Genomic DNA, 26,834 nt, shown 5'->3' on the forward strand with positions numbered 1-26,834 from the left:
GTGTACAGAAGGTGAGTTTTTCAAAACCTTGCATGTCTGGAGAGGTCTTTGACCTACCTTTACACTTGACTGATGTCTTGCCTAGGTTTTGAGATTAAGGGTAAAATATTTGTTTCTCAGAACTTGGCAGGCATTCTAACAAGTTCCCAAGTGATGTTCAACGTGACAGTTGAGAAATCAGATGACATTCTGATTTCTATTATTTTGTATGCGATCTAGATATTTTTATGATCTTTTCTTTAGCCCTAGTGTTTTGAAAATTTTCCATGACATGCCTTGAAGATAATTATGCTTTTCATTCATTGTGGCAATGTAATCCGTGGGGCTTTTAAACTGGGACTTTATTTTCTTTAACCCGTTGCCGTCAAGTCTCCAGAAATTTTTTCTTGAATTGTTTCTTTGATCATTTTCTTTCAGGAACTCCTGAATTAATCCTTAAAAAAAAAAAAAAAAATTCTTTTAATGTCTAAATCTTTGGAGTTTTTTTTTTTTTTTTTGCTCTGCTTTCTGGTGATTTCCATGACTTTGTCTTCTAACTCTTCTGATACATTTTTCATTTTGTACATTTTTTTTTTACTTTCAAGAACTTTTACTTGTTCTATGTTCCTTTTTTGTAGCAACCTGGTCTCATGGGTGCTCTGTCTTCTCTTACCTCTCTGTCAACATTGAGTGTTTTTTCTTGCTCCTTGTCTTGTTTCTGAGTTTCCATTTTCTTTCTGTCATGGTGGAACCTTTCCTCAAAAGTCTAGTGATCTATTGCCATCTGTTTATATTTGAATGAAGCATCAAAAAGCTGGTTAGACACTCTGTGTGTGTGTGTTTGGAGCTCTGGGGAGCCTTGCTGACTGGAGGGCTTTGCTGTAGGGTGCTAGTTGAGATCTGCTGCTTCACTGGGGGATTCCCCTTGTATTAGTCATCTTTTGTTGAATAACAAACTACACCAAAACTTAAAGCTTAAAACAACAGCATTTATTATCTCATAGTTTCCGTGAGCCAAAATCTGTGTTCAGCTTAGCTGGGTCCTCTGCTTCAGGATTTCTTAGAGGCTGCAATCAAGGTGTTGGCTAGGCTATAGTCTCATCTCAAGGCTGAACTAGGGAAAGAGCTGCTTCCAAGTTTAGTTACATGTTTTTTGGTGGGACCAGGGGCAGACTATCCAAAAGGTAAGATAAGCACGGTGCTTCCTTTGCTTACCAGATCATCTGAGGTGAACAATATCACATTTTATGACCACATCAAAGATTCTGCTTCTAGGTATGGCTGGCATTTGTCTCTCTCCCAAGCCCACAGTACCTTCCTACAGAATCAATGCCTCTTTTTCAAATTTACGGTCCCTGACAGGGGTGAATGACCCAATAAGGAAGGTAAGCATGGGCTTACTTGTGCTTACTTGCTAATTTGTAGTGAACAATTTCACATGTGAAACCCATGTGAAATTGTTCACTACAAATTAATAAGTAAGCACAAGTAAGCCCATGCTTACCTTGCTTACTGTGTTATCCATCCCTGGGCAGGACCCAATTTCTTGCTGGCTGTTCATTGGAAACCATCATCAATTTTTTACTATGTGGGCCTCTTCATAGGATAGCTTAAAACTGGGGCTTCCAGCCAATTAGCAGCCAAGCACTTAACCCAAAAAACCAAACCTGTTGCCGTCAAGTCAATTTCAATTCATAGCAACCCTGTAGGACAGAGTAGAACTACCCTATAGGGCTTCTAAGCCTGTAAATCTTTACAGAAGTAGACTGCCACGTCTTTCTCTCTTGGAGTGGCTGGCAGGTTCAAACTGCCGACTGAAAGGAGTAGGATTGCTGGATCATAAGGTATTTCTATGTCTAGCTTTTTGAACACACACCATACTGTTTTCCGTAGTGATTGTACCATTTCACAACCCCACCAACACTGTATGAGTTCCAATCTCCCCATTACCTTGCCAGTATTTGTCGTTTTCTGGGCTTTTTTTTTTTTTGATCAGTGCCATTTTTGTAGGGTTAAGGTGGTATCTCATTGTAGTTTTGATTTGCATCTCCCTTTTTTTTTTTTAATGGCTAGTGGGGAGCCCTAGTGACACAGTGGTCAAGAGCTCAGCTGCTAACCAAAAGGTCAGCAGTTCAAATCCACCAGCTGTTCCTTAGAAACCCTATGTGGCAGTTCTGCTCTGTCCTATTGGGTCCTGTGAGTCGGAATCGACTTGACGGCAACTTTTTTTTTTTTTAAAATCAGATTTGTCATTACCAAAAAATTTTTCCCAGTCTGTAGACTCTTTTTACTCTTTTGGTAAAGTCTTTTGATGGGCAAAGTATTTAATTTTTAGGAGGTGCCAGTTATCTTATTTATCTTCTGTTGTCTGTACATTTTTAGTTGTGTTTTATAGCGTATTTAAGCCAAAATTTAGGACCCCAAGCTTTGTCCCTGTCTTAGTCATCTAGTGCTGCCATAACAGAAATACAGTAAGTGGATGGCTTTAACAAAGAGAAATTTATTTTCTCACAGTAATGTAGGCTAAAAGTCCAAATTCAAGGTGTCAGCTCCAAGGGAAGGCTTTCTCTCTCTGTCAGCTCTGGAACAAGGTCCTCATCCTTAATCTTCCCATAGTCGAGGAGCTTCTCAGGTGCAGGGACCTGGGTCCAAAGGACACGCTCTGCTCCCAGTGCTGCTTTCTTGGTGGTATGAGGTCCCCAACTCTCTGCTTGCTTCCCTTTCATCTCTTGAGAGAGAAAACGTAGTGCAGGCTATACCCCAGGGAAACTCCCTTTACACTGGATCAGGGAGGTGACCTGAGTCACAGTGGTGTTACAATCTAACCCTAATCCCCTTAACATAAAATTACAATCACAAAATGGAGGACAACCATACAATACTGGGAAGCATGGCCTAACCAGGTTGACACATTTTTCAGGGGACATGATTCAATCCATGACAGCCCCTATGTTATCTTCCAGGAACTTTATAGTTTTAGTTTTAACATTTAAGTCTTTGATCCATTTTGAGTGAGGTTTTGTGTATGGTGTGAGGTATGGATATGCAAATGGATATCCGATTTTGCAAGTGCCATTTGTTAAAGAGGCTCTCTTTTCCTTGTTGAATGGACTTTGAGCCTCTGTTGAAGATCAACTGTCCCTAGATGGATGGATTTACTTCTGGGCTCTCAATTCTGTTTGATTTTCATGTTATTTTGTATAGATTGCACTCATTACGTGTCAGATGTAATCCTTTTACCTACTAGATTCTTCTCTGAAGGAGTGGTCCTATTCCAGAGTCATGAGGTATTATTGCAGTTGGGCAATAAAGGACCCAGGAGGGACAAGAAACTGGGTCTGTATCTGAAATAACATTCAACTCTCCTTTAGATCCATAGAGAGAAAAAAACTCCTCAAAAATAGAATGGAACCATCACGTGGAGTGAGGGTATTTCTGTAACCACTTCTTACCTGACTCTCGTTCCAGTCGTTTCTCCTTATACCGCTTAGGAAAATGCTGCCAGTTGGAGGGAATGAAAATACTCATCTTGGGAAGTACATCTCAAAGCTTTGACACGCTAATGTGATTTTCAAATCAGAGCGGACTGTGTGTGCATGTTATTTTTTTAAATTGTTCCTGTGGAACAATGATGGCAGCGACAACATAGCTCATCTCACACACTCTTCAAAACATGCCCTTGACACGCCACTTATGGAGAGATGAGGTCTATGATCCCCACCTTACAATCTGGGTGTGCTTGTGACTCCCTTGTAACCAATCATGCAGTAAAACGGATACAGCGTGGTGACTTCTGAGCTACAGCAGAAAAGCTGAGACAGCTTCTGCCTTATTTTTCGGAACTCTCTCATGGGAGTTCGGAGCCGTCCTGCAAGCAATCTGATTGCCTGGAGACCACCATGCTGTGAAGAAGCCCAAACAGGTCCATAGGAAGAGACCACATGCAGCAACCCTGCAACTGCCTGAAGAGAGAGAGAGGCCCCAGCACAGGGGCCTGAACACAGAAAAATAGGGCCTACGGCAATTAGTGTTAAATTGCTGAATGATCTCTCATAGCTGGCTATGGAACCTGTGATGGCCAAAAGAAACTGCTAATGGCACCTCACTGCAAGCGGTGCTCAGAGTATGCATGCCACACGCAGGGCACGGCGTCCTACCTGCCACCCCAACCCCGGGGTTAGGCCTCTGTAAGCAGCCCAGCCAGCCCCTAGCTGCTCCGGCCCCTGCTATTCCAGCTCCAGCCACTGATTGCTACTGCCTGAGAGATCGTGGGCCAGAAATGCCCAGTCAGTGCTCCCCAAATTCTTGACCTGTGGAAACCATCAGAGCTAATAAAATGATTGCTGTTATTCTAAACCACTAAGTCAGAGGGCGATTTGTTACACAGCCCTAGTAACTGGAATGTTCTCTGTAAAAGATGGAGAATGAGTTAAGGCAGGTTCCTCTGTAGTTACAAACAACAGAGACTGACTCTGGCTAACTGAAGCAAAATTAATGAGATAAGTGTCTAAAATAAGAAACTAGAAAAGTTATATTAAAAGAAAATGGAGGTAAACAAAATCTGGCACAATGGAATATTACTCAGTTGCAAAGAGAAATGAAGTCCTGATACACGTTATAATATGGATGAACCTAGAAAATGTTGTGTTAAATGCCATTGAGTCAGTTCCAATTCATAGCGACACTGGGTACAATAGAACAAAACACTGCCCAGTCCTGTGCCATCCTCATGATCATTGTTATGCTTGAGCCCATTGTTGCAGCCACTGTGTCAATCCATCTCATCGAGGGTCTTCCTTTTTTTCGCTGACCCACTACTTTACCAAGCCTGACGTCCTTCTTCAGGGACTGATCCCTCCTGATAACATGTCCGCAGTATGTGAGACGTAGTCTTGCTACCCTTGCTTCTAAGGAGCATTCTGATTATTGTTCTCCCAGGATAGATCTGTTCATTCTTTTGGCAGTCCATGGTATATTCAATATTCTTCACAAAACCACAATTCAAAGGCGTCAATTCTTTGGTCTTCCTTACTCATCGTCCAGCTTTCACATGCTCATCAGGTGATTGAAAACACTATGGCTTGGGTCAGGTGCACCTTAGTCTTCAAGGTGACCTCTTTGCTTTTTAACTTTTAAATTATGCTGAATGAAATATGTCAGACACCAAAGGGCAAAGATTGTATGATTCCACTTATTTGAAATATCTAGAATAGACAAATGCTAGAGACAAAAGTTCATTAATGGTTACTAGACCAAAAGGGGAGAATAGGGGTACTTTATTGCTTATGGGTACCGGGTTTTTGTTTGAGGTGATGAAAAACTTTTGTAAATAGATGGTAGCAATGGCTGTACAACATGGTGAACGTCATTAATATCACTGAGTTGTACACTTTAAAATGGTTAAAATGACAAATTTTTTGTTATATGTATTTTACCAGGATAAAAAAAAAAAAAAGAACCAGGACTCCTTGGAGAAATGGCTGATTTTATGACTGGTGTAGGAAATATACAAGATGAACCTGAAAGGAAGAAGAAAAAAAAAAGAAAATGGAAGGAAGGCGATCATGAAAAAGAGCAGAAATCAGGGAAATTGAAAAGAAATGTACTCAATCAAAAAGGAAAAAATTAGGCCTTTGAAAAAGCTAGTAAAGTAGATACATCTCTAGAAGGACTGATAAGAAAAAAGATAAAAGCATAAATAAAATTAAGAATGAAAAATTATAGACTTGGTAGAGATTAAAGAGCTAATAAATGGAACACTGTGAACAACTTTATTCCAATACATTTGAAAACTTATGCAACACGGAGCCCTGGTGGCTCAGCGTTTAAGAGCTCAGCTGCTAACCAAAAGGTCAGCAGTTCAAATCCACCAGCCGCTCCTTGGAAACCCTATGGAGCAGTTCTACTCTGTCTGTAGGATCGCTATGAGTCACAGTTGGCTCGATGGCTACGGGTTTGGTTTTAGTTTATGTAACTTAGACAAATTCCTAGAATAATAACTTATCAAGCTGGCTCAGCGAGAGTATGAAAAGCTGTAAATCTGTGATGACCACCATGACAGCCACTAGTCACATGTGGCTACTGATCACTTGCTTGAAACGTGGCTAGCACAACTGAGGGACTGAATTTTTAATTTCATTTAGTTTAAATTTAAAAACTGGAAGAGTGTAAAATATTTTTCCATTAGTGCAACTTGATTACTTATGACTACATTTTACTTGAACCGTTGCATTGAGTAAAATACAACTGTTGCATTGTAGCGTTTGTGTTGGATGTGTGGGTCATCTCTAGTGTCACACATGAACACATCACCCGTCTGGTTAGAGTCAATGGATTCAGTTGGAACGATTTTTTTTTTTCTATTTACAGATGTAATATTGTAATGTGTTTATCTGAATATTTCATGAAGTCATAAAATGAGAAGCCACAGATTTACCTGGTGGTATCTATGTAAATCATACTCGGTAATTAAACTGAAATACTTATTATATTAAATATAATTAAGCTACTCTTCCAGTTTGAAAAATAAGCATGAACCAATATTTGAATTTAAAATAAAGGCATACTATTGGTACAGAACTACATGGCGATGCAGAAGCTGGTACCATGACTGGAACAGTAAAGAAAAAAGAGGCTGGAAGAAGGTAGATCACAAATGTCGTGATGAATGGCAAATACAAAACGCCAAAGCTGTTTGTTGACATGTGATGGTGTCATTGCTCTGACTGCTATTGTAATATACGCCGTGTATTCTTGTGTTTTAAACATTTCTCGGTTTTCACTTCTAATGTCCAAAAGCAAAAACCTGTTGCCATGGAGTCAATTCCGACTTATAGTGGCCATGTAGGACAAAGGAGAACTGCCCCATAGAGTTTCTAAGGAGCAGCTGGTGGATTCAAACTGCTGGCCTTTTTGGTTAGCAGCCACAGCTCTTAACCACTATGCCACCAGGGTTTCCCACTTCTAATACAGTGTATGTTAACAGATACAATCCACCAAAAAAAGCTCTTTGTGGTCTTCGATAAAGAGAATAAAGGGGTCCTGAGGAGTCTCTGGTTGGCAGAAATGATTAGGTGCACAACTACTAGCCCAAAGGTTGGTGGTTTGAACCAACCCACAGAGGTGCCTCAGAAGATAGACCTGTCAATCTGCCTCCGAAAGGTCACAGTCTTGAAAACCCTGTGAACCAGTTCTACTTCGCACAGATGGATTCATCATGAGTTGGAATCTATTTGATGGCAACTAACAACAACAATAAAAGGAGCCCTGGTGGTGCAGTGGTTAAAGTGCTTGGCTGCTAATGGAAAGGTCGGTGCTTCAAACTCACCAGCTACTTCTCAGTAGAAAGATGTGGCAGTCTGCTTCCATAAAACATTTACAGCCTTGGAAACCCCAAGAGGCAGTTCTACTCTGTCCTATAGGGTCACCATGAGTCAGAATTGACTGGACGGCAGTGGGTTTGGTTTTGGTTTTTGGTAACAACAACAACAAAGGAGTCTTGAGATCAGAATGTTTGAGAACTACTGATCTAGAACATAGAAAGGCAAAGTTCAGGTGCAAAGCTATTGTGGTATTGGGAACCAGCAGGATTCATTAGAACATTTTAAAATGAGGAATGACCTTAAAACTGGCCTTGTCTTTAGGAAAACTCCATCTTCCCCCGCCCCCAATTCTTCTCCTTCCTCTAGGGTTCTCCTATTGCAGCACCTCACTTGGCCTATTTTGCTTGAGTTTGAGATTAGAGAATTCTAATATTTAGGCTCTTCCTTTCTTTGCCCACATCCAGATTGACTTGCCCTGGGTCCAGTTTCTCGGAAGCTCAGTATAAAGGGTAATGTGGTAGCTCTCCCAGGTGACAATTTGTGTTTTTAACAGATAATTTTTGAAGATACAACCAGTCGCTTTGTTCGGTAGTTACTATTTTAGTCAGAGGAATGTGAGGTGGTAGAAAGCCATCATTAACAGTCTAAGAATCTGAACAGACTGAGCCATAGACAACAGTGGGCTAAGAAATGAGGCTCCTTGGGATGACAGCAGCAAAAGGCAATTTCCACTACAGCTACAGCCCTCTGGGGACTGCCTACCCCGATGCCTCTCAGCATTCTTTTCTGGTATGGATGAGCTCAACGACTTCCAGGGGCCAGTGGCATGGCTGTGTCCTCTGAGGGTCATCCACAAAGCCTCATAGGAAAGAGGCAGTCTTATAAAAAACCTGGGTCGCACAGATGCAGATTTTCTTAGGCTTTGCTGTGGAAAAGTGGTTCTTATTTCCTTTAATATATACCTCCTTTTCACTTTCATTCTCCTTTTCGAATTTAAATGGTGGTACGCTCTTTCAGGATTTCTTTCTGTCTCCTAAGCTGTTTGTTTTAGCCTCATTTTACCTGTGTAGAAGCAATAGTGGTTGACACATAAAATAAAAAAGCGAGCTACAAAGTGTGGCCTGAGGAACTCTTGTATGAGCATCCCGTGGGATGATAAAGCTGGAGGTAGGGAAGAGGACAAGTGTGGTTAGAGCACCCTGGTTAGAGGGGTTAGGTAGCAGAAGAGCCTTTGGAGAGAAGAGCAGCGCCCACAGGCTGTGCTGGGCTTGACAGGTCAGGGCAAGGCATTTCAAAGAGCAATAGAAAGCCACTGGAGGTTTTGAGCAGAGTAATCAGATCTTACTTACATTTTAAAAATAACACTGACAGCCAGGCTGGAGAAGAGACTGTAGACAGACGCAAGGACAGTCTCCTGCAGGGGAATATTGATTGCAGTAGCCTGGGCAAGAGATGATGGCGGTTTGGTCTAGACGGACAGCAACAGCATAGGGATTGGAGACCTACTTTGAAAACAGAATAGCTCAGATTTGTTCATAGATTGAACGGGGTGTAAGAAAGAGAGAGAGGGGAAGAGAGTGAGAGGGAAGGAGGAATGGAGAGAGGGAAAGATGAAACCCAAGACACCTAAATTTGCTGGCCTCAGGAACTGGCAGACTTACTGCAATAGTAAATTTTGAGATGAGGAAAGAACTTGTGTGTGTGTTGAAGGGACGGGAGGGTGTGGGGGTGTCTCACATGTAAAAATGTTTTACATGCTACATTCTCTCCCAACATTTTATACCGAAAATTTTCACACCAAGAGCAAACTGGAAAGAATTCTACAGTGAACACGCATGTACTCACCACCTAGATTCTACAATTAATATCCTACTAGACTCCATCTATCCGTGCCTCCAGCCTGCAGTCGGTCTGATTTTGGTAACGCATTTCAAAGTAAACTGCAGACATCAATGTACTTGCCTTTACATACTTCAGCCTGCATGTCATCTGTCTCCTGTTTTTTTTTTTTATTTATTTAAATGTAAAATTTACATACAAGGTGATACGAGCAAATCTTAAGTGTACCTTCGCTTAGTTTTGACGCACGGATACACCTGCCAACACTTTAAATTTGAGATGCCTGTGGGACACCCAAGGGGACATAATCAAACCGGCTTGCTGGATGCAGGAATCTGGAGCTCAGACGGGAGGTGAGTTTGCGAATTGTCAGGACACAGCTGTACCTAAGCTGTGGAAGTGGATGAGATCACCCAGCAGTCAAAGAGGGAAGAGAAAGGGCTGCGGTCTCAGAGCCCAGCGTTGACAGAAGTGGGGGGGGGGGGCAGACGGGGACGTGGGGGTCAGTCAGGGCTGGAGCTGGGCCAGGCCGGGGTCCCAGTGAGCGGCTCTAAGAGGTCACCTGAGGTGTCACTGGGGGGGGGTCCCAGCTCCACCGGGAAGGTCAGCAGGCGGAGGAGGAAGAGGAGAGGGAAGGAGGAAGAGGAGAGGGAAGGGTACGGGGAGGAGGCAGACTGGGACGTGGGGGTCAGTCAGGGCTGGTGCTGGGCCAGGCCGGGGTCCCAGTGAGCGGCCCTGCGAGGTCACCTGAGGTGTCACTGGGTGGGGGGGGTCCCAGCTCGAGGCGGGAAGGTCAGCAGGCGGAGGAGGAAGAGGAGAGGGAAGGGTACGGGGAGGAGGCAGATGGGGACGTGGGGGTCAGTCGGGGCTGGAGCTGGGCCAGGCCGGGGTCCCAGTGAGCGGCCCTGCGAAGTCACCTGAGGTGTCACTGGGTTGGGGGGGGGTCCCAGCTCGAGGCGGGAAGGTCAGCAGGCGGAGGAGGAAGAGGAGAGGGAAGGGTACGGGGAGGAGGCAGATGGGGACGTGGGGGTCAGTCGGGGCTGGAGCTGGGCCAGGCCGGGGTCCCAGTGAGCGGCCCTGCGAAGTCACCTGAGGTGTCACTGGGTTGGGGGGGGGTCCCAGCTCGAGGCGGGAAGGTCAGCAGGCGGAGGAGCGGGAGGAGAGGGAAGGGTACGGGCAGCAGGCAGACGGGGACCCGCAGGGAGACCCGGCTCGGGGCGGGAGGCGGAGGCGGGGGCCACGGGAGGCCAGCGAGGCAGGCGGAGGGGCGGGGCCGGGCGGGGCGGAGCCGCCGCAGCGGCCGGGCGGGCGGGCGGCCGGGCGGAGGGAGGGGGTGTGTGCGCGGGTCACATGGTCGCCGCTGCCCTCCCCGTCAGCCGCCCTCGCCGCCGCGGTGCGCTGGCTGCAGGAAGCCGCCGTGCCGCCGCTTTTGTTGTCAGGGGCCCCGCGAGGAGCGCCGCTCGCCGGCCGCCGCCCGCGCCTCCGCAGCCCGCTCTCCGGCCGCCGGGCCCGGGTCTCGGGCGTCGCGCCCGCCCTGCCCATGAGGGCGCCCCGCGACCAGCGCCGCCTCCAGCCCCGGGCGGCGCGGCGCTGAAGCGGCGGCGGCGGCGGCGCTGCCCCTGTGGGAAGCGGGCGGCCCGGCCCCCAGCCCGAGGGCGCCATGGAGGTGAACGCGGGTAAGAGCCGGGCTGCGGCGGGTGGGGGCGGCGGCGGGGGGCTCGGAGCCCGCCGGGCACCTCGGGGGGCGGGCAGGGTGGGCGGCGGCGCGCTGCTCGTCCGACTCGGCTCGGCGCCCGTCGCCCCCCGCACGAACCTCCGCAGCGCGGCCCGCCGGCGCCCGGCCCGGCCCCCCCTCACATGGCCTGGCCGCGCGAGCCACGTGCGCGCTGTGTTTACGTTCGGCGGCGCGCGCGCGCCGGTTGGCTGGGCGGCCGAGTGACGCGACATTACATAATGGGCGCTGAGGCGGTGGCGGCGGGCGGGGACACGTGAGGCCGCTGGGCTCCGTGACCCACATTCCCCGAGGCCGCAGGGACACGTGGGGGTGGCTGCGCGCGCGCGCGCGGTGGGGCGCGCGCCTGTGGGGGGCGCCGCAGCCTCCCGGGAGGCCCGCCCCCTTGGAAGCCTCCGGGCTGTGACGTGGCCGCGATCCTCCGCCCCCGCGGGCTTGCACACTGCGGAGGAGGCCGCGCGTGCGCGCTGGGAGCGCCCGGGTGGCCCTGAGACAGGCGCCGCAGTGCAGCGGCCGCTTCCCGCGCGGAGAGGTGACCCCGAAGTGGCGAGCCGGGCGGGCAGACGCAGGGGCGCCCCGGGGGATGCCGGCGGCCGCAGACACTGCAGGTCCCCAGGAGGAAGTGCGGGCCGAGGGCCGCCACCCGTGCCGGGGGAGGGGTCCCGAGGAAGGCGGGGGCTTCCCAGACGAGAAGGGGCTGGACGTCCTGAGCCGTGCCCCGCAGACAGAGGGCACAGCACCGTTGTCATCAGGCTGTTTACCAAAAGAAGCAGAAGAAAAAAAAAGGTTTCCTGGAGGAAGTAAACTATTCACACACCCTCAGTTATTAAAAAAAAAAAAAGGTTAGAAAATCCCCTCTGGTCGGGAACCTCGCTGTGAGTGGGTCACACCCATTGCGGATCATTCTGCTCAAAGTCTGCCTGACTCATGATCCTAGGTGACTCCCAGACATTGTATAAGACTGGTTGTTCGTTTAAACTGATATTTTTTTCAGCCAGGGAGTCCCCTACCTTTCCTGAACCTGATCAAGAGAATTCTGGCTTTATAAATCTTTTTTTTGTTGTTGTTTTTTTCCCAGAAGAATATTGCCTCAGGACAATACAGTGTTCCCTTCCTCTTTTTTTCTGCCCCCAAACAAATGATGGCCCTTATACCTGTCTACTCTGTCACATGGGGTTGCTCTGAGTCGAAAATAGATTCCAGGGCACCAGCAACAACTGCCCAAAGCAAGTGAGCTTACAGAAGCCAGTTTTCATTTATACTTTTTTTAGTTTATCATATGGTCTCCCAAAAACCATGCCTTGATAATGAGCATGTGAATTTTCGATGAACAGCAGAAATAAAGTCGATTTTCAAACGTGTATTGATTTCCTAAGGGCCTAGGTAGATTTTGAGGATATTTTGATTCCCTGGTCCTCACTCAGTGGTGTTTTTCCTGATCTCTCACTATCTTGGTGGCTTTTTGGGAAGTGACACTCAGAAGTGGACAGGCTCCTATGGAAGTTGTTTCACCACGACCGGTCGCCTAGTTGCCCCCTTTGTTTTGGACCCTGCTGTAAAGGAACTCTCTGGTGGGTTGTTTGTTTATTTGGGTATTTTGCTTTGCTGACTGCCATGGATTGAATTGTGTCCCCCAAAAATACGTGGATCAATTTGGCTAGGCCATGACTCCCGGTATTGTGTGATTGCCACCATTTTGCTGTCGGATATGATTTCCCTATGTGGCGTATATCCTATCTCTATGATGTTGATGAGATGGATAAGCGGCAGTTATATTGATGAGATCTACAAGATTAGATTGTATCTTAAGCCGGTCTCTTTTGAGATATAAAAGAGAGAAGTGAGCAGAGAGACATGGGGACCTCATACCACCAAGAAAGCAACACTGGGAGCAGAGTGCGTCCTTTGGACTTGGGCTGGCATGCTCCCAGACCAAGGGAATACTGATGACAGGGATCTTCCTCCAGAGCTGACGAGAGAGCCTTTCTCTGGGGCTGGCACCCTGAGTTTGGACTTCTAGCCTACTGCATTGTGAGAGGATAAGCTAGCTTCTCTTTGTTAAAGCTATCCACTTGTGGTATTTCTGTTACAGCAGCGCTAGATAACCAAGACACTGACTCACAGTAAACTTGAAGTCAACTATGACCTTTTCATGTCCATAATTTTGAAGCTAGATTTCATCCATTGTGCAGATAATTGCTTGGCCTGAAGTGCAGAGATTTGCAACCTAAGTTAAATCTTGTTATTCCTGGTAGTTATGATGCCCGGAACACTGAATTAGGGAATCCTGAACTATTGCTTCAAGGAAGAATACAGGGTTAGGTTCTTGGTAGCCTCTGGTCACAACATTTTCATCAATGGGTCAATACACAACCACGTTTTATGGGTATTTCTGTGTAAAGACACCTTGTCTAATATAAGTAATGTGTTAACATTGAGCTCATGGCCAATAGCATTATAACTCATGGCCGAACCCAGCTTACCTAACGCGTGTGTTTTCTCCATAAGGTACAGCACAGCCTTCTTGCACTTAGGAACACTGGACAGCACTTCAGTACTGTGTTTGGGGCCATCTTAAACAGCAAAATCACCAACAAAAAGCACAAAGTGAAAAATGTGTTACTAAATGGACATCAAACAAAAATGGCACCGTTTACACTATGAGAGCAGAAACAAGGCAGAGCATTGCCTTGTTCAGCCTCAGCCAGGAACGTGTGCGTTGGGTGACTCGACTCCTTCGCCGTTCCGAGCAGGTCCAGCTGCATAGGTTCTGTGAATGTTGATTTTGGGGTTACAGATAAATCTTAGTGAAGAGGCACATCTGTAAATACCAACCCCACAAGTAATGAGAATCACCTGTATCTTTCTTAAATTTTCTTTTTGTTTCCTGGCCCCCAGGTTTAAGGCTGTTACAAGCTGTCACCCAGTGTATTAAAAATTTTTTCCATCTGTCAGAGGTGGCTTTGTTAAGCATTCCCTTTGATGCCTTTCAAATTGTTGCTGCAAATATTCACTGGGGCGGGGCCAAATTCAGTGCTGTGTGGCACACCTGTGGCCCTTTGGCTTGATACTGTCGTGTCAGTCAATATACGTTCAGCCAGTAACCATTTCACGTAACTGTCCTGTACTCCATTACACTGTGTCTACCGTCTCCGTGACTAATACAGATGTGAAATAGAGAAGCGATAGGAGAAATTGACTTGCTGTGTTATTATCACAAAGATTTTAGTTGAGTATACCAAATTCTTTTGAGTAAAAGGTAACTCGTACGAACTTCTTAAATACACATACAGTTTACATTTTAAAAATTCAGAAAACATTCCCGCATAGTCCATTCTTATTTTGACAGATCTGTTCTACTGTGTTTTTCCAAATTTGGAAAGGAAACATCAGAAGGAGGCAAGGGTAAAGAAATCTTCACTTTGAGAGAGAAACAGCAAGATAGTGGGAAGACTCAGAAGTGAAGTAGGAAGTTGCTTGCAGATCAGTGGAGTTGAGGAATTTGGAAGGTAGCACGGAAGTAAGAACCTACAGAGAAACCACTGGGTCTGTATGACATTCAGAAATGAAGGGAAGAAGAGGGGTAGGAAGAGTTAGTTTTGTATATTCCGATTGAACTCTTGTGATATTATTGTGGCAAACTAATAGCCTAGTATCTTTTGAGCACTTACTGTATATACCGGGCCCTTTATATGTGTTTGGATACCCTGGTGACCTAGTGGATAAGAGCTACAACAGCAGTTCAGATCCACCAGGTGCTCCTTGGAAACTATGGGGCAGTTCTGCTCCGTTCCGTAGAGTTGCTGTGAGTCAGAATTGACTCAACAGCAACAGGTTTATATGTTTTACTGCTTCGATTCCTCACATTACCTTTATGAAGGAAGGTACTGTGGCCACCATCTTAAAGATGAGGGGCTAAGGAAACTGAAGCTAAGTAACTTGCCCAAGTAAGTGGTAGAGTCAGAATTTCAACTCATACAAGCTGTTCACTGCTGGAATAGAGGTAAGCCTACACAGCCTCTGAAGGATTATGCAAAACTTGGTGGTCGGGCTGTTTTAGGGGTGAAGGAAGTACTGCGTGAGTCTACTTGGTTTCAAGTGCCGTAGAGTCATAGTTAATGGAAAGGGCAGTCGCCTGCACAATCTCCCAGTTTAATCATTCCTCTCTTTTATAATCTACTTGCTAGTCAATTCTGGCCTTTTTTCCAGATACCAGATTACACGTGGCACCCCTTTTGCAGCAATTTACAGAGAGACAAAAGACTATTTTGCATTGCCATTTCATTCTTTTTTTTTTTTTTTTAATATAACCTCTTATATGGTACATCGTTGAATAATTTACACATTCTATAAGGTACCACTTAGATATTGTCACTTGGGCTGTGTTGTTTATCCCTCCTGATTTCTGTCCCTCTGGTGCTCTTGTGTGATACTCAGTAGTTTGCAGACATTTGCTCACATGGCGCTGGAATGGACGTTTAACATAGCTGTTTCCCAGGGGGCCTGTAAGGCTTTTTAGGGAATCTACCATGCCATGCCCCGGAGCCCCAGCACCTTGGACACAGTCAGACGTTTATGCTTCAATTAGATCTACTCTGCCATTCTGTGAGTAGGCTGTATTACTTTAAAATGAGAAAACTGAAGCTCTTTGATGTAAAAATGTTTCATTCTGAGTCACAAGGCAAAAATACACATTCACGACTTGAAGTCAAGCATATCTTCCAGGATGGTGGACCGTGGGAGAGGGAAGGCTTTGATGATGGGTGAGCCTAGCATTGGGGTAGGAAAACCCCTGTATAAATAGGGAGAGTAAGCGCTTCCTAGCAATGCGAAATTGGATACTGACTTCTGGACTGGCCCAAGCTGACCACTGGGTATGCCCTAGCCTGGGAACCTGGCTCAGCTCCAGGGTCCCTTTCGACTAAAAATAGAGAAGATTGTGCCTCAGCTAATTTTAGCTTGAAGCGCCTAAGAAGAAGGTTCTGCCTGTTTCTGGAGGTGTTGGAACTTGCTGGTTCGGGGATTTTTACCCTTCCTGCTTTATCAAAAAACTGTGCAGGCAAAAAGCACTTTAATAATCCCCTTTATGAACACCATGTTAATCCTGTAATAATTGTGAGCAGATATTCCCAGTGTATAGAAGATGACTCTTGTTGGAGAGATTGAAAGTGACTTACTTGCCCAGGTCTTCTCAGTAACAACTAATAGTCTGTACTCTGGAGTTGGACAGCCTTGGCTTTCAAACCTGGCCCTGCCACTCAGTAGCTATGTTACTTAACATCTCTGAGCTCTGAGTTTCTCATCTGTAAAATGGGGTAAAGGAAGTTAATTTGCAGGGTTATTGTGAGGGTGAAATGTGACGTGAAATGGTGTCTTTTTATTCTTGGCATCCATTAGGTACTCGGTGACTTGTTGTTTTCACTTCCCTTTTTTCATTGAGTAGAGGAACTACTAGATGTGCTCCTTACTTTCTAGGAAATTAAAATGTAACCCATTTGGGTTGCTAACCGCCATGTTGATAGATTGGTATCTGGTAGCAAGAGTAGATGCTGATAGAACTAAATGAGTGTGGAGTGTTTTGTTAGCTTCTTCTGGATGGGTCGTCTTTGATTCCATGATGCTTGGTGGAAATGGTTGTTCTAAATGGTTGCTGAACTCTTCTAAGATAGGACTTGAATCTTAAGATTGATAGTAGCCCACTAATTTTTCTTAGGGTTGATTTTGGAGCTTTCGTAAAGGAAATTGTGTTTTGGGTGCTTAATAACAATACTTGTTATTGCTAAGTCAGTGCTTTTAACCAGTTCCTAAGCCTCATCTGACTTGAAGCCAAGGTTAGAAGACCTTGTGAACATAAATGGCTGACTCTGAATGCAGCCTTACCAAAGACCTGCTTCAAAGAAAAAGCAGCACTTTCTCACCTTTTATTCTCTTGAGATGTTAGGAAATGAATTTAGTATCCAAGGTGGTACTTTAGGAGAAGACATATGGCTGTGAGGCCATTCTTTAGGAATTCATTGAGGACTAAGAATAATATTTTTCTTTGTATGCTAGTCTCAGTGAAGAGACGTGTGAAAAATGAAGTGGTTTGCTAACAGGTGTAATTTCTAACGTAAATTACAAATCTCTGAAGTTTTATGAAGACAGGTGTCACAGTGGTTTTAATACAACATAAGATAGGCTTCTAGGTTAAAATTGTTTCTCTTTGAATTTACAGCTTCTTAAAGGTCTTCAAGCAGCCACACCAATGAAAACATCAATCTCTAAGACTGTGGGCCAGTTTGTGCTTGAATTTACTGATAGTGGCCACTCTTAAATTTAGTGGGCAAAGAACCACCTGTGGAACATGTTAAAATTGCACATTTACTGAGGGCGCATTCTCTAGATTGGGCAGGGCCTTGGAAACATGTATTTTGAAAAAGTCCTACTGACTTGATGTGGACACATTGTCAGGAAAGGTCAATCGCTGGAGGAGGACATCACGTTTGGGGAAGGAAAGTGCAAGGAAGACCCTTGGTGTGATGAATTGCCACAATGGACTCAGACATGCTGGCGATTGTGAGGATGATGGAGGACCGGGCAGTATTTCTTTTGTACATATGTTCGCCATGAGTTGGAGCCATCTCGAAAGCAGCTATTTGTTTAGTTCTGATGATCCATATTTTACATAATCTCTCTAGATGATGAGAATACATTCGAAGTTGGGAAGCTTTTTCTCCTTGTGTTTTTAAGTCTTAAGAGCCTTTAGACTTTAAAATCAATGGTAGGTGAAAATTCCTATTGTCAAAACTATCCTTGGTCTCTTTTCCATTGAGCACAGATGAAGTTGTTGGCTTGCGGCAGTAGTTCTCAAACTTCAGTGTGCGTCACAATTCCCAGGAGGACATGTCGTAGTTTCTGATTCAGTATATCTGGGCTGGGAATTGAAAGTTTGCATTGCTAACAGATTTCCAGGTGAAGTTGATACCTCTGATACAGGGACCATACTTTGCGAATGACTGGTTCGTAGTTAGGGGCCTCTTTGCAAGAAAAATATGAATCTTAAAGCTCTAACTTCATCCTGGGCAGGTGAGCTGCCTATGCCAAGGGAGCATTTGGAAAGTGAGTCCAGCTACAGGGAGAGTTGTTTCACACCTTCCACCTCAAGATTGATGCCATGTACATGCTTAATGAATAGGATACCCGTTGCTGTTAAGTCGATTCTGACTCAGGGTGACCCTATTGGACAGAGTAGAACTGCCCAATAGAGTTTCCAAGGAGTAGCTAGTGGATTTGGACCGCTGGCATAGCTCGTCATAGCTCTTAATCACAACAGAGGGTAGAATTGTCTACATTAATTTACATTTTTATGTTTAAAAATCAAGTGCATATAGTAGAATTTATACATGATAAATTTGCGTATAACACACTATTGTGTGTTTCTTGGTACAGCCCAAACCAAATCCAATGCCAGCAAGTCAATTCCGACTCATAGCGAACCTACAGGACAGAGTGGAACTGCTCCATTGGGTTTCCAAGGAGTGACTGGTGGATTCGAACTGCCAACCTTTTGGTTAGCAGCCAAGCTCTTAACCACTACACCACCAGGGCTCTTTGGAGTTGTAAGCAAGTCCCTGGAGAATTGTGATTGTGCTTCACCCTCAGGGTTTTCCCAGCCTGGGTGTGTATGATTGGTGCTTAAGTACATACCTGGTACCTAATTTCAACATGATGGATTAACCAAAAAAAAAAAAAAAACCCCAAAAAACCAAACCTGTTGTTGTTGAGTCAATTCCAACTCATAGTGACCCTATAGGGGTCTATATGGTAGATTTAATCTATATGATAGATTAAAAGTGACTTCAAACCCTTCTGCCTGTTTTTTCTTGTCTGTACATGGAAATCCCTGTCTGGTTCTTTTTGGACTTGTTTTTGGCTTTAGTATTTGGCTTTATGGCTTGTTAGTTTTAAAAAAAATTACTTAAAAAGTGTGACTCCTCTCTAAAAAAAGATTGGGGAGTCATTTCCCTTTAGCAGAAGTTTTCAGGGTGAATGCTTAATTGCAGCTATTACTTGGGGTATGTGGAAAATTCTCCAGTCCCTAATTTAGTAGAGTCATCTAGACAGTTGTCAGAGATGCCATGCCTGTCTGTCTTACGTATGACTCCTGGTAATATTTTATAGTGCTTTGAATTTGCTTTGTTCAGGTTATTAGACATGGGCTTCACAAAGGCAGAGAAATAGGTCTTAAAAATATTTGTGGCAGGCTTGTTACCTGTAGAGCACTATTCTAGATGGTCAGAGAATTGAAATTGGAAGGCACTGTTTGTGCACCACAAGGAGCCCTGGTGGCGCAGTGGTTAAGCCCTCAACCGTTAACCAAAAGGTCAGCCGTTGGAACCCACCAGCTGCTGTGTGGGAGAAAGATGTGACAGTCTGCTGTAGAGATCACAGCCTTGGAAACCCCAAGGGGCAATTCTCCATCCTATAGGGTTGCTATGAGTTGGAATGGACTCAATGGCTACGGGTTTGGTTTTCGTTTAACAGCTCCATGAAGAGGGAGTTAGCGTCAGCCTTATGTTACTCTTAGGATGTACCTTCTTCCTTCAGGCTCCTTTAACATTTACCATAAATAGCGAGTCAGAAAAACAAGTAGTGTGTCTGGTTTTCCTGGAGATGAGTGTGTCTGTAAGTCTAATGGCAGAATTGGCTGGAGAAGGGAGAGTATGGAACTGGGAATTAGTGGATAGCCATGGAAACCTTCGGGGAGCCCCAAGCAGAAAGGTTTTGGGAGCAGCAGCTATGATAGGCTCCCCATTTAGAGGTAAATGACTTTATCCAGAGTTCCAAATGTTGTGTCTGTTCTTGGTTAACCTGTGTTTTATCCAGATGCTGGGGGAGGCAAAGGATGAACCCATTGTTTTGCAGATTGTGTCATATGAAGGTTTAATGGAGGAGGCAAAGAGGGCCAGAGCCAGGTTTCTTCGCAGCCAAAACAGTTCGTTTACTCTAAGCTCTGCGGTCACTCAGGAAAGTTTTTCAGTCCTTTTAGGACAAGATCAGGAAATGGAAAGCTTTAGGTTTGGGTCAGCTTGTGCTCAGGATCACTAAGCCAGAGAGAGCCTTCTCCCTTTTTAGATCAGTAGGAGTTACGTGCACTTTGAGCCATGTGGGAGCAGGAAGAATGGTAGGAAATAAGAGAGTAAGTTCCTTTTGGGTTAAGCAAACTTTTTAAAAAAATATTTAAAAAAATTAATTTACTTTTATTATGCTTTAAATGAAAGTTCACAAATCAAAGTCTCTCATACAAAAGCTTACACACACCTTGCTACGTACTCCTCGCTGCTCTCCCCCTAATGAGTCAGCACACTCCTCCTCTCCATCCTGTATTCCCTGTGTCCATTCAGCCAGCTCCTGTCCCCCTCTGCCTTCTCGTCTCACCTCCAGACAGGAGCTGCCCACATAGTCTCACGTGTCTACTTGAGCCAAGAAGCTCACTCCTTACCGGTATCATTTTCTGTCTTATAGTCCAGTCCAATCCCTGTCTGAAGAGTGTATGCAAACGTTAAATATCAGTAGCTCATTTCTAAAGTTAGTGACTGTTTAAATGAGCACACATAGAAGATAGATGTTATCTTATGTCTAATTACCTGGTTTCCCCCCTTTCCCCTTTTCTAGGAAGCGTGATCGCCTATATCAGTTCTTCCAGCTCAGCCTCAAGCCCTGCCTCATGTCACAGTGACGGTTCTGAGAATAGTTTCCAGTCTTCCTCCTCTGTCCCATCTTCTCCAAATAACTCTAACACGGACCACAATGGCAATCCCAAGAATGGCGACCTCTCTAATATCGAAGGCATCTTGAAGAGTGATCGAATAGATGGTTCTATGAAAACAAGCAAATCGAGTGTACCCGGGATGACGAAGAGTCATAGTGGAGTGACAAGTAAGTTAGTTTTCTAAAGGTTGCCACTGTTTTTGCAGATGGGACTTACTTTATCACCTTTTCACTTGGGGGACCATCATATTTTACATTTTCTCTCCCTCTGGGTAATAGTTGGTGAGTAGTTAGGTGTGAAATCGATGATACCATGATTGATTCTTGCCCTAGAGCAAGACAGATGTTTAGATACGCTGCCTGACCACGTTGCCTCTGGGGTACCTCCTTGTACACATGCCCACGGATACCTTTCTTCTGGACCTCTGGTACTGAATCTTGTCCAGAAAAGAGTACTTACTTGTGGTAAGGGGTTTACTTTCATGAAGTCAGAGCTGGGAACATTTGGGATTAGGAAACAAAGAAGGATTGGGATAAACCAAATGAGTAGTGGGGTTTGGACCTGTGCTCCTCAGTGATTGTGGAGGTAGGATGAGCAGTTGCAGGAGAGAGTCAGGAAGAAATGGGACCTGTCGGCTCCTGCAGGTGAATTGAACTGAGTGTCTGCACAGCTGTCTGTGGGGACATCCCTTTGTACCTCGTATTGATCGACTTCACTGCCTGACTTCTTAATTCTTATCCATGAGGATTGTTTTCTTAATTGTGCCACCATACCTCGTTTAAAGTAACTCCAGGTTTACAAAAGATCAGTGGATGCCTAAAGTCATCAGGCAAGGAAAAACCCAGCACTCAGAGGTATTTTCGGCAGTTCCATAAGTTGTGTTTAAAAGACGACTTTGGATTTGATAATTTGGTGTAAAGGTTTTTCTTTTAACTTTATAAAAGCAGATATATATATTTTTTTAACGTACTCACAAATGGAACAAAATATTCAACTGAAAAGAAAATAAATGGTTTTCGCAAACACGGCAGTGCTTCTTCCGGCTTTTCACCTGGTGTCTGTTTGTGCCCTAGAATTCAGTGGCATGGTCCTGCTGTGTAAAGTCTGTGGGGACGTGGCATCAGGATTCCACTATGGAGTTCACGCTTGTGAGGGCTGTAAGGTAAGCTAGTGATTCTGGAATTCAAGAAATTGGGGTTAGGTTTGCCAGATTCCACATCTGATCGTCTGAAAGAGAGAGAGAGACCAGCTTCTCCTCCGAAGTTGTAAGCATTTTATGTAGTGTATAAACATTGGTATATTTTGTATACATGTATGTAGCATACATACATGTATGTAGTGCATAAACAACTTGCTTTGAAAAGTACCGTTTTTAATTCCATGAAAGTACTCCTTTTTTCTTCAAGATTTCGATTACATTTGCTGTCTCAGTTAGAGACTACTCTGGTGTGAAACTAAATGCAGGAAAGCTCGTTCGTTTTGTGGCGGCCGTTGTTCCAGGTGGCAGGGAAGCAGCTAGGAGCAAAACAGGCCGGGTGTGGGTGTCTCGTTGGAACTTAGTCTAAACCAAGCTTTGAATTAGGTCTCATCAGATACTTGGACATTCTGACATGTCAGGTAATGGGAATTGGGATGTGGTTTATCTTCAGCAGTAATGCCGAGTAAGTAAAATAATCTTAGCTATAAGTGGAACACTTGGGAAAGCTACATTTAATTCGTAAGTTTAGTAGGCTATTTCTTAGTTATCACCATAGAGCGTTTGTCAGATAATTCCAAGTGACATAGTCTATACCTCCTAATTATACCCAGGCAGTCTCTTTTATCTGGCACAACCCTCTCTCCTGAGTATCAAAAATTAACACGCCAAGATGCTTCTTCTTGCGGTTTTCTAACTTAAAGCCAGAAGCAGGAATCCAGTTTGTCAGGGCATGGTGGAAGAATATACATGGCGAAAGAGGAAGTGTTTTCTAGGGTGGCTCTGGATGAATCAGTAGCTCTTCGTGGCTGGATCGCTTCACAAGACTGTTGTCCTCGGGTGCTGTGGAGTCGATTCCGACTTCTGACAACCCCATGTGACAGAATAGAACTGCTCCATAGAGTTTCTAGGCTGTAATCTTTATGGAAGCAGATGGCCACGTCTTTTTCCCATAGAGCTGCTGAGTTTGAACTGACAACCTTTCTGTTAGCAGCTGAGCGCTTAGTTGTTGCGCCACCAAGGCTCTTTTCACAAGACTAGCTAGTATTTTATATAAATGTAGGACTTTCCCACTGTTTTCTTTTTTTACAAAAATATGAAGTAATCGTCAGCTATTGTTGTCACTTTAAAGAGAAACAAAAACACAAATGAGCTTAATTGTGTATTCTTGATAAATGCACATATTTGTTTTATACCCTCTTAAACTGTGTCTCCTTCAGAACTTATAGTATCCAAATCCAGTTGTTTTTTAAATAATAGCATAGTACCAAGGAGGGCTAGTAGTGCACAGGTTAAGCACTCGGCTGCTAACCAAAAGGTCAGCGGTTCGAACCCACCAGCTGCTCTGCAGGAGAAAAGACCTGGCAATCTGCTCCTGTAAAGATTTCAGCCTAGGGAACCCTATGGGGCGGTTCTACTCTGTTGTGTTGGGCTGCTATGAGGCAGAATTGACAACGACAACAACCTAGTACCACAGTAATAAGATACGAAGTTGTCGTATCCCATAGCTACTTAACATAAATTTATGAAACGTATGATTAATAATGCTATTTAAGGAAAACGCAGTCTTCATTATTTTGGTAATTGTGGTCTTGAGTTTTCTGTTCTCCCTGGAACCATTAAGCTGGAGATCTTTAAGATCTATCACAGAGCATGCACTTAAATTGTTTTTTTGTACTAAAGGCAGCTGGCTGTAGCCCTCTAGCTTCTGGAATTGTCTTGCCTTGGGACATAAGTTGGTCTGTGGCCATGTAGTATAACACTTACCTGTTGCTGACATGTAACCAGGAACATCTGGCCCAAGTAAGTAGGTCTTGCTGATGTCAGCAGGTGATGACCCAGGGAAGACCACGCTCTATTCATGTAAAAAGTCATGGAGCTCTAGTGAGGGAATCATAGCTGCTGAATACCTCTCACTGTCAGCTCTTTAGAATCAGTCATTCACATTTCAATAGCTTTAGAATTTGTAGGTGATGAAGAGTATGAGATGGAAAATGTGGCTGTCGGCAGGTCTGGTAACAGAGTAACGTGAGGTAAAAGGGGTGCTTTGGGGGTCAAGTACAGAGAACCTTCAAAGGAGAGAGGTGTTTTCTTCGGCTAGCAGGTGTAGATGCTTAATGGTACTGGTAAGAATCCAGTTAAATTCTGTGCGTCAATATGTTTCTCTCTGTTGTAAGCCAAAATGATTCCCTAGTCCTATACCGGAGAGTCAGGCTTGGGGCGGTGCTTATAAAGAGTTCCTCTGGATGTTTTTAAATGCCTAGGTCTGTCTCCCTTCGTCCTCAGGGTTTCTTTCGGCGAAGCATTCAGCAGAACATCCAGTATAAGAAGTGCCTGAAGAATGAAAACTGCTCCATAATGAGAATGAATAGGAACAGATGTCAGCAGTGTCGCTTCAAGAAGTGTCTGTCTGTCGGGATGTCGAGAGATGGTGTGTGCCTAGTTTAAAGAGTGCTCTTTTTAAAGCACACCAGCTCCACTTTTATTCCTGAGAGTACGCCAGAGCGAGGAGCCAGTTACCAGGGACCTTCCTGTGCTGAGAGTGAAGCCGATTTCAGAAAAACGCTCTTTGATGCCTAATTCATTCAAGTCACATTTTAGCATCATCATCCCAGAAACAGCTTTTGAATCAACTTCTTTGTTGTTTTTTGTAAAAAGATAGTTTTTTTTTTCCCCCTATAAAATTTAAATAGCTTTTTTCTCCCCTCTAAATCTTTTGTTGGGAGCCCTGGTGGCTCAGTGGTTAAGAGCTTGGCTGCTAACCAAAAGGTCGGCAGTTTGAATCCACCAGCCGCTCCTTGGAAACCCTCTGGGGCAGTTGTACTCTGTCCTATAGGGTCACTAGGAGTCGGAATCGACACGATGGCAACGGGTATTTAAATCTCTTGTTAGAACATTGGGTTTTTCTTGATATAGGGATCCTGGGTTTTTTCCCCTTGATTTCTTAGCATTACTGAGGAACCCACCTCTCCTTACGTGAATTATTTCTCTCACTTCCCAGCCCTTAGATGATGGTGGGCCTCTGGGGCTCAGATCATGAATGCGTGTGAAGGAGATGCAGAACTGAGAGAAACATTCGGGTCTGGAGTGGAGGTGGTTGCTCAGTTCTGATATGCTCTGTTCTCGTGGAACAAAAAGGTTGTGATAATCTGTGCAACTACTAGTATTATCTGTGAATGACGGCTTTGGAAGCCTTGATTCTTCTCTTGAGCTTAGGGAAGTTATTTTTGGAGAGTCTCATTTTGTTCTAAGTAACACAACAGGTTTCGGAGGGATTCTTCTAGTGGGGTTAATTAAGAATTGCTGAAAATGAGCCTGATACTTACCTTGGGAGAGGTCATTTAAGCAGTCCCTCAGGTGACCCTAACTCTGGCGTCTCACTGATAGAGAAATAAAGAGTGTATTGAATAATGTCTTTCCGCAGTTGATGTTTTGATTTTCAATTGCCTGAAAATTTTTTTTTATAGCACTAGAAATGCTAATCCAAGGTTGATGGATATTGTGCCTGCTGCAAAGGGTAAAGATGGTAATCATTTGTGAAGGGAAGGCAGTGGAGGCAGAGCAGGGAGACTCAATAGAATTATCTTTGGTAGTGATAATGGGAGAGGCTGCAGTGAGATTAGCAAGGCTTTCTCACTGGGTGGACCTATTGAATTGTTATTATCTTTGTGTAAACATTAGATCAGAAAGAGCCTTTCCTTTTCTTACCTCCAAGGGTTCAAAACCAAACCCACTGCTGTCCAGCCGATTCTGACTCATAATGACCCTGTAGGACAAAGTAGAACTGCCCAATAGGGTTTCCAAGATTGTAATCTTAAGAAAGCAGACTGCCACATCTTTCTCCCGTGGAGCGGCTGGTGAGTTCGAACCGCCAACCTTTTGGTTAGCAGTCAAGCACTTAACCACTGCACCACCAGGCCTCCTTTACTCAAGGATTCCAAAACCAAAAGCCAAACCTAGTGCCATTGAGTCGATTCCAACTCGTAGCGACCCTGTAGGACAGAGTAGAACTACCCCATAGAGTTTCCAAGGAGCACCTGGCGGATTCGAACTGCTGACCCTGTGGTTAGCAGCCGTAGCACTTAACCACTACGCCACCAGGGTTTCCACTCAAGGGTTAGGATTGTTAAAAACAGGACACATTCTATGACCAGCTTCTGAAAGGATGGAGGATGAACAATCTCCATTTTATTTATTTCATTGACTAAAATACAGCAAGTTTATTTTCCAGCAACTGCATTTTTATTGATTGTGGTTTTTGTTTTTAAAGGATTTTTTTTTTAACCTTTTCATGACTATTGGGATACACAGTTGCCCACCCACTTTTTCTGCCTCTCAGGTTCATTGGGAGGTTGCTTTCCCACTGACAGTTCATGCTGCCATAAGGCAAGGGGCCTTTATGACTGTTGGAAACTGAAAAAACAGGCATGTGCTGCAAATTACAGTTTCTACAAGGTGTTGTATGAGGCATGTGTGTTTTTTGTAGAAGAAAGAGAAATCTTGAGAATTCTGCTTTGGGTCACTGTGTGGCCCTCTGGACCCTATGGGGTGTTGGGTAGAATTAGTGGGACACTGTGTATCCCTTGGGACTTGGAGGGTAGTATTGTTGGAGGGGGTTCAAAAAAAAAATTCATACTGCCTACCAAAATTTCAACAACACTTAATGATTGAGCATGCTTCCATTAATGAAAGCACATGGTATCAGCAAAAAATTCAAAGCAGAAAATAATTTGGGTCTTGAAAGGGTTGAGGTCGGAAATAGAAGAAAACAGCCCATTTAGTAGCTGTTGGGTCTTTTTTTTTTTTTTTTCCACTGGGTCTTGAGAATAAGGATACGAAAATGAATTGACAAGGGGTCCGTTGTTTAGGGAGTGATTGTACCCTTAGTTTCTGTTAACATAAATGGACGTGGGTGGATGAATCCCACATGCTTTCTTGAGAACAGAGCCCTTGGCATTGTTAATAAAGTGCTGTGTAGTAATGCTGGGCTGCCTCAGACTATGGTTTCCATTAGTC

At 44.6% G+C, this 26,834-nt stretch overlaps 1 protein-coding gene across 1 annotated transcript in view; it reads left to right on the forward strand.

Annotated features, from left to right (window-relative positions):
* Positions 1–10,723: 10,723 nt before the first annotated feature.
* Positions 10,724–26,834, forward strand: part of NR1D2 (nuclear receptor subfamily 1 group D member 2) — a 35,733-nt gene continuing 19,622 nt past the window's right edge. Inside the window, exons 1-4 of the mRNA XM_064277362.1 lie at positions 10,724–10,816; positions 20,527–20,790; positions 21,697–21,785; positions 24,105–24,249. Of these exons, the coding sequence (XP_064133432.1) occupies positions 10,801–10,816; positions 20,527–20,790; positions 21,697–21,785; positions 24,105–24,249 (514 nt within the window). The 5' untranslated portion in view covers positions 10,724–10,800. The remainder of the gene's footprint in view (positions 10,817–20,526; positions 20,791–21,696; positions 21,786–24,104; positions 24,250–26,834) is intronic.

Source organism: Loxodonta africana, chromosome 27 (genome assembly GCF_030014295.1).
Source record: "Loxodonta africana isolate mLoxAfr1 chromosome 27, mLoxAfr1.hap2, whole genome shotgun sequence".
Lineage (NCBI taxonomy): Eukaryota > Metazoa > Chordata > Mammalia > Proboscidea > Elephantidae > Loxodonta > Loxodonta africana.